The sequence below is a fragment of the Myotis davidii genome, unplaced genomic scaffold, assembly GCF_000327345.1.
Source record: "Myotis davidii unplaced genomic scaffold, ASM32734v1 scaffold346, whole genome shotgun sequence".
Classification (NCBI taxonomy): Eukaryota; Metazoa; Chordata; class Mammalia; order Chiroptera; family Vespertilionidae; genus Myotis; species Myotis davidii.
Genome location: NW_006297386.1, coordinates 842,926 through 855,635, shown reverse-complemented (window position 1 = coordinate 855,635; position 12,710 = coordinate 842,926). Strand labels below are relative to the sequence as shown.

Here is a 12,710-nt window from a genome sequence, read left to right as displayed (position 1 = left end):
AAAAGCGGGCCTAAGCCAGCAGGTGGACATCCTCCGAGGGGTCCCAGACTGCAAGAGGGCATAGGCCAGGTTGAGGGCCACCACCCGCCCCCGAGTGCACAAATTTTTGTGCACCGGGCCTCTAGTGTAATTATATATGTGTTTTCCGATGGTCTTAGGCAATCCCTATGAAAGGGTCATTCAACCCCCAAAGGGGTTGCGACCCACAGGTTGAGAACCGCTGACCTAGAGTTAATCATGGGTAGAATCTTGGTGCAAAGCTGTCCAAAATGTTTCTATATATCTACACCCAACATATACATATGATCCTATATTCTTGGTGTGTAAAGGCTCATGAAGGCAATAGTTCTCTCAAAACTGTATTAACCACATGCATTTTAGGACTATTCACTTAAATGGGACCCCATTCTTGTTACAAGTTTCATAACAGGCTGATTTCTTTCAATTCCAGATGAAACTGCTCAAGTTACCTCTGATTATGAAACGAATAACAACAGTGATAGCAGTGATATTGTACAGAATGAAGATGAAACCGAGTGCCCAGCAGAGCCACTGAGGAAAGCTTCAGCTTGTAGCACCTATGCGCCTGAGACCATGATGTTCCTGGTAGCCCCATATCACTTATCTCATTTGTTGACCTGAGAAATTGGACTCTATTATAGGAATTGGCTTAGACATAGATCCCAGAATCATTAAGTTTACAGAAATATCTCATTTGGATTTTAGTTGTACTATAGCTCTCCCCATATATATGAATATAATTTTCCCTATTTAAGTCTTATCTCTTAATAATTTATTTTCTTAGTGAATAAAAATATAAGTACTCATCTCCACAAATGATTATAGCTACTTCTTAACCCAATCTAAAAGTGTAAATATGCATAAGAAAAATGAATTATTTCATTCAGTAAAATAATCCTATATAATAAAAGCCTAATATGCTAAGTGTCCGGTCGTCCATTCAACCAATCAAAGCATAAAATCCTAAAGCCACTCAACCACTTGCTATAATGTGCACTGACCACCACGGGGCAGACAGTCGACCAGTTGTTATGATGTGCACTGACCACAAGGTGGCAGACACTCCGACTGGTAGGTCAGCTTGCTGCTGGGATCCAGCTGATTGGGACTGAACAAGACGGGCAAGACAAGTCCTGGAGCCCTCCTGCAATCCTCCCCGGCCCCGATCATGCACAAGTGGGGTCCCTCGGCCTGGCCTACACCCTCTTGCAATCAGAGACCCCTCAGGGGATGTCAGAGAGCCGGTTTCAGCCCGACCCCACAGGCCAGGTAGAGGGACCCCACTGGTGCATGAATTAGTGCACCGGGCCTCTAGCATTTTATAAATATCAATCATTCAATAAAGTGAAATGTGTTAGTTGTCCTAGGGCATCTGCTGGTTGTTTTGTGCGTGTGTGTTTCTAGCACCTTCTTAATTTAGAAACTGAGTCAATATTTGGTTTTTTTGTATTAAATCAGGTTTACATAGACACTTGCTATCCATTAAAATATCCTTTAATAATGACTTATTTTGTGTGTTTAAAGTGATCTGTTTAAAAAAGGTTAAAGCATATTTGACTCAGGTTAATTTTGGGGAGGCAGCAAATGGTAGAAAATAATGGTCTGTCATGTGATTATCAACTACTAATATTATCATTCTTCTTTAACCTGATTTATCATTTAATACTTTTAAATCAAAGAGATTTTCAAACAAAACAATTTACATTTTTTATCCACATTATCTTTCTTTTCTTTTTTATAGATGTATTCTTAATAATGTCCTCACTAGGGATCAATTATAAAATGTCTATACATGTATAAGGTACATGTTTCTTTGGAAACTGTACATCACATGAATTAAATTAAAATCCTGAAAAAATGTGGCTGTTGTCATTCCACGGGATTAACCCTAATTTTGAAGCAGTAATACAAATTTTACCAATTTTAGTAGGGATCATTAACGCCTCCTCCCCACTCAGGAGTTTCTTTTGAGAGTCCAATATGAGCTAGGAATGTTCATCTCAAAAAATTTTACATAAACGTATAAAGAGATCAATTTAATGCAATTTCCAAGTGTTCTGAAGCCCTTGAATTTTTCCTTAAGAACCCTACAGTAGTTATGTAAACTTATGGAAGAAGCATCTTTCTTTTTTCTTTTCTTTTCCTTTCTTTTCTTTTCTTTTCTTTCCTTTTCGTTTCTCTTCTTTTCTTTTCTTTTTCCTGTAACATGTATGAACCAGCACAAGCAGGCACCTAATAATACAAAACATGGTCTAAAACAGCATAAGGACCATTTCTCCTTACTTAGGGGCCAATGTCTTGTTCATCTTGATGTTTTTTTTAAAGATCACCCATTCACCCTGAAGTATTAAGTCATTTACTTCAAATAAACTCAGTTGTTTCATTGAACTTACTAAAGCATGAATTGCTTTATAGAAAAACTGTATATTGTTAAAATATTTTCATCTTTATTCCAGGACAAACCAATTCTTGCTCCTGAACCTCTTGTCATGGATAACTTGGACTCAATTATGGAGCAGCTAAATACTTGGAATTTTCCAATTTTTGATTTGGTGGAAAAAATAGGAAGAAAATGTGGCCGTATTCTTAGTCAAGTAAGAAATGAATTCATACCTATGACTTTAAATATAGAAAAAAAAAATCCTCGGTTGGTTAAAGCTCTGTACACACTTGATATCAGTGGTGGGTAGTGAGTACAGAAAGGAAATTTTAGTACCCAACGTTCTATAGATTTGGTGGTCATGGGTTAACAAAAGTAATTGGAACTTAAATGAGTAAAACACCATAGTCTGCAATTAAAATATGTATTTTGGGGTGGGATATACAAGCAAGATGGAGAAATGATCTAAAATTCATAGAACTCAGCAGAAGAAAAACTGACACAGGCCCTCAAAAAAAGAAAGCTGCCTATTTATAAACACTAATTTATTGTAATTATTTCCATTGACTATTTTCTAAACTTTTTAATTTTACAGTGTTTAGACCTTATAAAAACTAAGATATTATACATAATTATCTTCCCCTCCAGTGCTATGATAAACACATTCAAAGAGAGTTCTCTGTATTTTAGTATGGAAACAACCTTCATGCATCACAAGCTAGACTATTTTCAAATTTTCCCAAATAAATATTTGTTTCTATGAGGGAGGAAAAAAAATATAGAAATTAAGAATGAAAATTTTCTCAATAATCAAAAAAACAATGGATTTACTCAATTAATGAACACATATCAAAATATATACTCTTAAATGGGATGATGCAATAACACTTATTACCTTATTTTAAAATGTCTTAGGTGAATTCTTATAGATTAAATAAATATCACAGCAGAGATATGAAAGACTACCAACTCCTTAATATAAGGTTTAGATGAGAATTCAGGACCCTGATTTATTGTTGCACTAACATTCCCTGGAAAACACCAGAAGACAAATCAGTTTATATACTGATTTCTACTTCACACATTGGAGACAGGCTTTGCTTGGACCTCTCAGCCAATATCTGAGTGTGGAACTTCAGGATGAAGATTCCTGATCCATAAAGGTTTGAAGGAAGAAGATAGAGGGGCCTTTTCCTCCATTGTTCAGTTCCACAAACAAGTACTAATCTGGTCCTCAAGAAGAAAAATGCATGTCCGCCTTAAAATCCTACCAGACCTGAGGCGCTGAACCTACCTGTCCCCTATACCTGGGCTCCTGAGCATTAAAGAGAAAAAACCAACATGATATAAAAAAATGTTAGTTACATGCAAACAAGTGGTTAGAATAAGATGGAACTTGGAGACATTGTAGAAAATAGGTCTACCTTTCATCTACCTTTCATCTAGCGCCAATATTCCACCTTTGTGTGGAAATTACTGAAAAATTGGTACAGCGGTCTGGTAGACTTAAAGGAACGCCTGTTCTATCAGGAAAATGAGATGTCTGTCAAAATTAAATGACAGTTCATGCTACAGACAAGAGAAGTATCCTAAAAATGATTGATAAAATATGAAACTCAGAATAATTACAAAGTCTATGTAATGTGCAATTGTTGCCGCTGCTATACTTCATCACAGCCATGCACATATTGAGGACTAAAATGGCCTTATTCTTTTCCTAGGAGTTATTAGTCCCGTTCTTCTCTCCCTTTCTCCTCATGCTAGGCAACATTTTTTTATGCTAGCTGATCTTAAGGACAGGCTTTAGGGTAGACTTTCTTCTTTTATTAATTAAAAAATTATGATTAAAATTAAATTTATTGGGAGTGACATTGGTTAATAAGATTATATAGGTTTCAAGTGTATATTTCTGTGTTACCTGATCTATATATTGCATTGTGTGTCCACTACCCAAAGTCAAATCATCTTCCCTCCCCATTTATTTTGTCCCCTTTACCCTTCACTGACCCCCACCCTCCTGTCTTCCGGTAATCACCATACTATTGTCTGTGTCTATGAGTTTCAGTTTTACAACCCACATACGAATGAAATTATATGGTTCTTTTTCCAACAGACTTGTTTCCCTTAACATGATACTCTCATGGTCCATTCCTGTTATCACAAATGGCGGTATTTCATCTTTTCTTATGGCTGAATAGTACTCAGGGCAGCCGTTTTTCTTCACTCCACCCTAGCCTCATGCATCAGGGCTCCCCCTGGGAGGTTTTGCATTCCACTTTCTGAAACCCGTGGCAGACTGTGACTCCGAGGGAGTGATTTTTCCTGCAAATATGCCTGTCATGGTGCCACCGGAAAAACATGGCCGTGGGCCAGGAGCTCTTCTCTCTTTTACTGGACAGTGTTCCCTGGTGTGGAGAGAAAAATCTCCCATTGTTTTGTATGTGATACGTACATCACAGACTCCCCGAAACTCTACAGTTTACTTTTCTCAGTAACTTTGATGCAGGAATTTTTTTTCAATCTCTATTTTACAGAAGAGGAAATTGAGACTTCAAAGAGGAAATACTATTCATCTGCAGTCATATAGGGCATTAGGGCATATTGGATCCATGATTTGAATGCAGACACATCGTATTGGCAGTCCAGGCTTTTTACCTTTATTTCAACTGCTGTTTAGCCTCCTATAAGACATACTCACTTATTATATCTCTAACTCTTTGGAGATACAGAATGGAGAGTCTGAGCAATAGAAAAGTCGTTATGATAGAGCCGGTTTGACAGCAGCAGTGACAGTGTACAAGGCATCATTGTAGCATCCCATCTCCCCTCACAGTTCTGTGAGTTGGAGGGTGGGAGGGTGGGTCTTGACCAGCTTTTCCGCCAAATGTTTTCTAAGAGTCTTGGATATGAGTAGCCATCAGAAAGATTAGACATGATTAACAATTCAATTTCGACAAGATTCATTAATGTTATTTTCCACTCTTCTTTCAAAAATAAAATAAATATGTAACTGCATGATCCTTGTTATGTCACTTTATTTTTTCAACTTACAAAACGGTAAACTTTTTGGAATTGCCGCTTCATTTGCACTGCTAAATAGAACTTTATGGGAGTTTTTTGCCCTTTGATTTGAGTTTATAAGGACAAACATCATGAAATTTTCACTGTGTGAAAGGCATATTTTTTTTTCACCTTAGTAAGAATTTAGGACAGCTGAAATGAATTAACTTGAACATTCCAAGAAATCACCTTTTGGCTGAAACTTCACAGAAAATGTCTCACTTCAAAAGACTTTAAAAGAGACATATGTGTAGTGGAAATGACTTCTCAGTCTCAATATACTGCCTGCCTGTCTTTTTTATGATTATCATGTTTATTTTAATAAAGTTGAAAGGACATTATTCAGATTTTGGAATGGTGCTCACTTATTTCAGTCACCAATATCTATCTGGTTAATGGTGCTGTTTATTTATGAGTTTGGATTATTGATGGTTGATTTTTAGCAGCTTCTTGGCGAAAATTCTCCTGTTTTAAAATCACACTGTAAAATATCCTGTTGTCTTAATTTTTTAATTCATCTTACAAATGTTAAAAAAGAATAATAGGAAAATTTAATTTAAAAATCATTGCATTTCAAATATTGGTGGTAGGATTTGAAGCTGTTAAAAGTACAAAATATGAAGCCAAACTACTTTGCTTGTATTCTAGCTCTGATAATGTGCCAGCTATGTGATCTTAAACAAGTCACTCACCTCTCTGTGCCTTAGTTTCTCCTGTTTTCAAATATTAATAATTAATCGTATCTATCTCAGAAGGTGTGAGGATTAATTACATGTAAATAATTAATATATGTAAACTCTTTGAAGTATGCTTCTCACTTATTAAATGCCAAATATATAAGTATATATGTACATATATATATATATACACATAGAAGCTGTTATTGGTGTTATCATTGAATTAATATGCAGAAATAAATCCATTAGGTATTTATAAATAAGAACGCAAATATTATATGAAGCATTAGTAAAGGGGAAATAACTAAAAGAATTGGCTTGAAATATTAAAGAAACCATAAACTTCACTTTCTATTGCATTTTTAAATTCTTTATTATTTAAAGTATTACATGAGTCTCCTTTTTTCCCCCATTGACCTCTCCCCTGTCACCCCCACCCCCAAGCACAAGCCCTCACCCCCCCTACTCTCTGCGTCCATTGGTTTTGCTCATACAAGTCCTTTGGTTAATCTCTGACCCCCTCACACCCCGCCTTCCCTCATAGGTTGTACCGTCGGTTCGATGCTTCTATGTCTCTGGTTCTATTTTTGTTCATCAGTTTATGTTGTTCATTATATTCCACAAATGAGTGATCATGTGATATTTATCTTTCTCTGGCTGGCTTATTTTGCTTAGCATAATGCTCTCTAGTTCCATTGATGCTGTTGGAAATGGTAAGAATTCCTTCTTTTTTACAGCAGTGTAGAATTCCATTGTGTAGATGAACCACAGTTTTCTAATCTACTCGTGTGCTGATGGGCACTTAGGTTGTTTCCAAATCTTAGCTATTGTAAATTATGCTGCTGTGAACATAGGGGTGCATATATCCTTTCTAATTGGTGTTTCTGTTTTCTTGGGATATATTCCTAGAAGTGGGATTTCTAGGTCAAATGGAAGTTGCATTTTTAATTTTTTGAGGAATCTATTGCATTTTTTAAAGAGAAGAAGTGGGATGTTATATTACACAGAAAAAGGCTAAAAATTAAATATGCTTGCTGTTCAAAGTGAAAAAAAAAACCCACATAGAACTGATATACATTATATTCTGTTTCCAACCAGCAACTACAGTGCTCCTTTTAAAACGTATGTCAAATAAAGTTACTTTCCAGCTTCATTGTTTCAATGGCTCCCTACCTCATGCGGAGTGAAACCCTTACAATGGTCAATACGACTGTCAAACACCAAGACTGCACCAATCCCAGCATACAGTCTACTCCTGCCTTCATTCCGTTCTGGCCTTCTTGCTTTATCCACGCTGGCTTTCTTGCTGTTTCCTGTGTACCTCGGGCCTTTGCACTGGCTTTTACTCTACGTGAGCAACCCTTTCCTTAGATAGCCACGTACCTCCCTTCACACTTCCTTTAACTCTTTGCTCAAATGTCCCTGATCCCCTTTTGCTTTTTGTATATGACTTCTGACTTTCTGTCAAAGTATATACCTTTCTTATTATGTCTACTACCTTGCCCTACTAGATCCATGAAGGAATACACACACACACACACACACACACACACACACACACACACGCCACGTATATAACAAACTGCCTAAAAAATAATAGGCACTCAATAGATATATGCTGAATGAATGAATCTCATATATATATATATATACATATATATCACATAGTGACAAACATTGAATATATAATTTTAAACTGTTACTGAATTTGAATAGATTTAAAGTCAATAACAAAAGATGAAGGTTTATCTATGAAGCCATATATTAAAGTTTTAGGGGAAGCAGTCCAAGATAATTTTATGAAGAAAATCTTCTGAATTATACCCAATTCTGTGCCTTTGTGACATGAAGTAAGGCTGCTGTAAATGCTGTTGTATCACTCTGCCACTAGAATAACCACTTCTCTCTCCAATACCATATGCTTGCTGTTCACAGTGTTTTTCTTCATTCCCTTTATTCTTTTTTTCTTCATTTGCATGTCAAAAATGCCAGTTACATCCGAAGGCATTTACTTAATTTTAGTCACTAGAGCTGTGAAACGAATTGGATGGAGAATAGCTAGAAAGAGGAGAAAGAGGGCAAGCTAGAAAAAATAGTTTAGACATTATTATTTTGAATAGAATAAATCTTTTTTCTCTATATATTTTACTCAAGACAACCCTTTTCTCTCTCATAACTTTTTCTCCTTTTCCTTTCTTCATTCACAACTCTGAATTCTTTATCCTCTGGAAAACTTTTATATAGATACATAGATAGATAAATAGATAGATAGATAGATAGATAGATATAGATATATACAAGTGTATATATACATATACTGTATATATATATATAGAGAGAGTGTGTGTGTGTGTGTTACTGATAGATAGATAGATAGATATAGATATATACATGTGTATATATACATATACTGTATATATATATAGAGTGTGTGTGTGTGTTACATATATATATATAATTTAGATAAACTTAAGCTGTCTCATTCTTTTATTAACATTTATAGTATGTACTATATAATTAGAAATGTAGTAAATATTATTCCCCAATTAATGATATTACATGTAATTTAATTTCTTGATATGTTTCTATAGTGTGCACTGCATTCTGAGTTGGTTGTTTTTTGGGTGAATGTGTCTGTCTTTAAATATGTCCTCCTGTGCTCAGGTATTTCAAGGGCTAAGCACATAGAGGCCTCCAAACTCAATTTGATATCTTGTTCCCAATAATTGTTTCTATTGGACATAAATAATACGATTTTTTCTTTTTATGTCTAATACACACTCAGGAATGTGCCTTAAGGCTTTGCTTTCTGTCTTACAGGTATCATACAGACTTTTTGAAGACATGGGCCTCTTTGAAGCTTTCAAAATTCCAGTTAGGGAATTTATGAATTACTTTCATGCTTTGGAGATTGGATACAGGGAAATTCCTTGTAAGTCTAATTTATTTGTGAAATAATACTTTAAACATTCATATAATTTGCTAAAGTTAATGGTATATTGAATCACTAACAGCCAGCACATAATTACATATTGTAAACTTGCCCTAGGGCCACATGATATAGTCTAGGAAATAATAGCCTGTGTTAAAATCCTGGACTCTTCACTTATCACCTGTAGGAGAGCCTGGGTCTTTTTTACCCTCTGCATGCTCATTTCTTAATCTGTAAAATGGGATCATAATACCTGCTTCATAGAATTAGTATGAGGATAAAATGAGGTAATACCTCTAAAACAATTATAATAGTGCCTTACATATAGTAAGTGCTGCTTAAATGTATGCTAAATAAATCATTAAATGTTCAATGTATTGTTCGTTTTCCAATGTATGCCTTTCATTGACTGAATTCAACTTTTGTTCTGGGAGCTGCAGAGTTAAATCATTAGCTATTGAAGTTTTTCCATATAATGTAAACCTGGTTTGTGGTAGAAGGAAGGTAGGATGATGGTCTAAGTAATAAACTAGAAAAGAAGAAACATCTGGAAGTAGTTGAGGAGAAGTTATTAGAAACATTTTTTAAATGAAATAAATGGGAAGACCCAAGGAAAGGATAAAGCCAGTGTTCAAGCTTATGAACTTTGAATATTCCGAGAGAAAGTTTGTCATTTACAGTCGTGAGACATTGGAACACAAAGGAGATGTTAAATTATATTGTTAATATGTAGCATTTCAGGTAGCATCAGAACACGGAAGTAAAATTGCCCTATATGTTAAAAACTACATGAAACTGGAGAAAATGTCCATAAATCTAATTAGTGAGGTTGGGGAAATGTGTAGAAAGCATGTGGTACTTTTAGAAAATAAACGAGTAGTAAGAAAAATAGTCAAACGTAATATATGGGTTGGAACATGCCTTAGAAATATGTTGTTTAAATCATATTTTAACTTTTAAGTTTTAAATTTGCTTTTATGTACCTTGGACTTTAGAACCCATGTCTTTTTGTAGTTACAAAGAGCTGAAATAAATAAAAATTATATGGAGAGGATAAAGCACAGGTATTTCCAGAAACTGGTATACATTGACCCAGTGACCCATTATTAAAGGATTGTTTTTCAAGATGCCATGCACATGCTACATTGGAATGAAAATGCACAGCTGATGATGTGTGATGGCAAAGGAGAATGAAGAATCAAACCTACAAATTACATTTGTGGGATTAGGCGAGAGACGAGCCGTGGGAGTATGAGAGAGAGGAGCTTAAGAGCACTGGCCTTTGGGAAAGTCTGGTCAATGGACTATGAAGTTGGAAGAGAGAAATGAGAAAGGGGTAGTTTGAAAGGATCTCAAGTCTTGCTTTCTTAATAATATTTCCAAGGCCCACCCTGGTTGGATGCCAGTGATTGACATGAGTTAGTGATTTCTCAAAGACTAAGAATCTAGTAGTTACATAAATACATTTTTATAGAAAGGAAGCCACCAAAAACACTAAACGACAGCTAGTTACCAGACTAACTTTACAAATTAATGTCATATTTCCAAATATAGTTCTGTGATATAGTCCACTACAGGCAAGTTCCAGTGAGCAATTGACATAATGAGGGAAAGTTGACAAATACTTAAGTGGAAAAAGAAGTTTTTAAATCCTAAATTTTTAAATTAATTTTTACACTTTCTTATTACATGTTTATATGTTATAAGTAAATAGTTTTTTTTTCTGAAATAGTGGGTTCTTCATTCTATGTGAAATGAATTTGTTATAATAAATCTGCTTGTCCTATTAGAAGCCCCACTTTTTGTAAAGGGAATTCATATCTTCTCACAAGAAAGTTTTAGCTTGATAGGTGATCACGTTTAAATAATAATACCTTGCATGTGGAAGGGTTGTAAATCTATACTAATCAAAAGCATTGTGTATCATTAATTATAATGGTCACACATAAAATTTTGTTGTATGTCTACTTTTTATTTTTATTTTTTTAAAAAATATATTTTATTGAGTTTTTAGAGAGAGGAAGGGAGAAGGATAGAGAGTTAGAAACATCGATGAGAGAGAAACATCGATCAGCTGCATCCTGCACACTCCCTACTGAGGATGTACCTGCAACCAAGGTACATGCCCTTGACTGGAATCGAACCTGGGACCCTTGAGTCCGCAGGCCGACGCTCTATCCACTGAGCCAAACCGGTTTGGGCTGTATGTCTACTTTTTAAATATTTACTGCTGGAGAACTAGATTTCTAACAACTCTAGCTAAATAAATCCATAACTAAATGAAAAAAGCCTGAGTAACCAAAATAGAGTTAAATTAACTTTAATATGACAATGACCTAAAATTTTAGAAACTAAATTTTATTTTACTTTTAAGTATGCTTTAAAATGTTTTCCAAGAAAGAAAATATGAAAACTTTTAAGTTTTTACCCAGAACCCTTACCAAAATTTAAAGAATCTAGATTTTAAAATAGTTCCCCTATACCTGATTTTGTCTATCTCTCAACTCAAACAAGCTCCACCAATACCCCACTACTGCCCCCTTCCACTCTGCAATTTTGGGTGCATGCACAAGTTTCCTTGACTAGCAATAGTGATGGTAATTATTTGTTCACAGTAATTTTCCCAGCTTGCAACAGGAAGAAGAACTCTCAGAAGGTCTCTCCCAACTCATCCCCTAACCATGGCACCCTCTGCCCAGAGGCCATCTTCTTCCTCTACGGGGGTCATCACTGCCTTCTCCCTCCTCAAGGACTTAGCATAGCTCTTATTTTAACTTTGTCATTATATTCTCAGGAATCATCGAGAGAAAACTGGTGATCTGTGCTAATTCACCATTTTGTTCTAACAGCAATAACTTGTTTTATCTGAACGATATTTACATTAATTACAAGCTTACTATATCATATACTCTTAAGATGCATTCCGGCCCTGGCCAAGTGACTCAGTTGATTGGAGCATTGTCCCATATAGGAGGCAATCAGATAGCAGTGTTTCTCTCTCACATATAGGGGAGGCAGCAGATCCATGTCTCTCTCTCTCTCTCTCCCTCCCTCCCTTCCCTCTTTCTCTCCCTCTCTCTCCCCTCCCTCCCTTCCTCTCTCTCTAAAATGAATAAAAGCATATCCTCAGCTGAGGATTAAAAATATAACAAAATAAAACATGTCCTAGCAGTTGTGGATAGAGTTGGCCTGCAGACTGAAGGGTCACTGGTTCGATTCCCATTCAAAAGCACGTACCTTGGTTGAGGCTAGATCCCGGGCCGGGGCTGGTGCAGGAGGCAGATGATCCATGTGTCTCTCTCACATTGAAATTTCTCTCTGTGTGTGTCTCTCTCCCTCCCTTCCACTCTCTAAAAATCAATAGAAAAACATCCTCAGGTGAGGATTCACCAAAAAATAAAAATAAATATGTTTCCTTTTGTAATTCTCACAATTGTACTATCAAAGCTTTTATAAAGACATTTCTCAAGCACTCACCCAGCCCCTCAACTGAATTACCCACGTCCCCTAAAGATTTACTCAAAGAGTTGCCAGAATTGTAGGAAATAGGCACCATCTACCTACATCCCCCGTGTGCTGCCAACACCACAGATGTCATGGTTTCTTCTTTCTTCTTTGACCAGGGGACAGGTCTTTCTCT

At 35.8% G+C, this 12,710-nt stretch overlaps 1 protein-coding gene across 1 annotated transcript in view; it reads left to right on the top strand.

Moving 5' to 3' along the window:
* PDE3A (phosphodiesterase 3A) overlaps positions 1 to 12,710 on the top strand; it is a 258,068-nt gene that overhangs the window by 225,005 nt on the left and 20,353 nt on the right. The window contains exons 8-10 of the mRNA XM_006773163.2: positions 452 to 606; positions 2,478 to 2,615; positions 8,959 to 9,070. Of these exons, the coding sequence (XP_006773226.2) occupies positions 452 to 606; positions 2,478 to 2,615; positions 8,959 to 9,070 (405 nt within the window). The remainder of the gene's footprint in view (positions 1 to 451; positions 607 to 2,477; positions 2,616 to 8,958; positions 9,071 to 12,710) is intronic.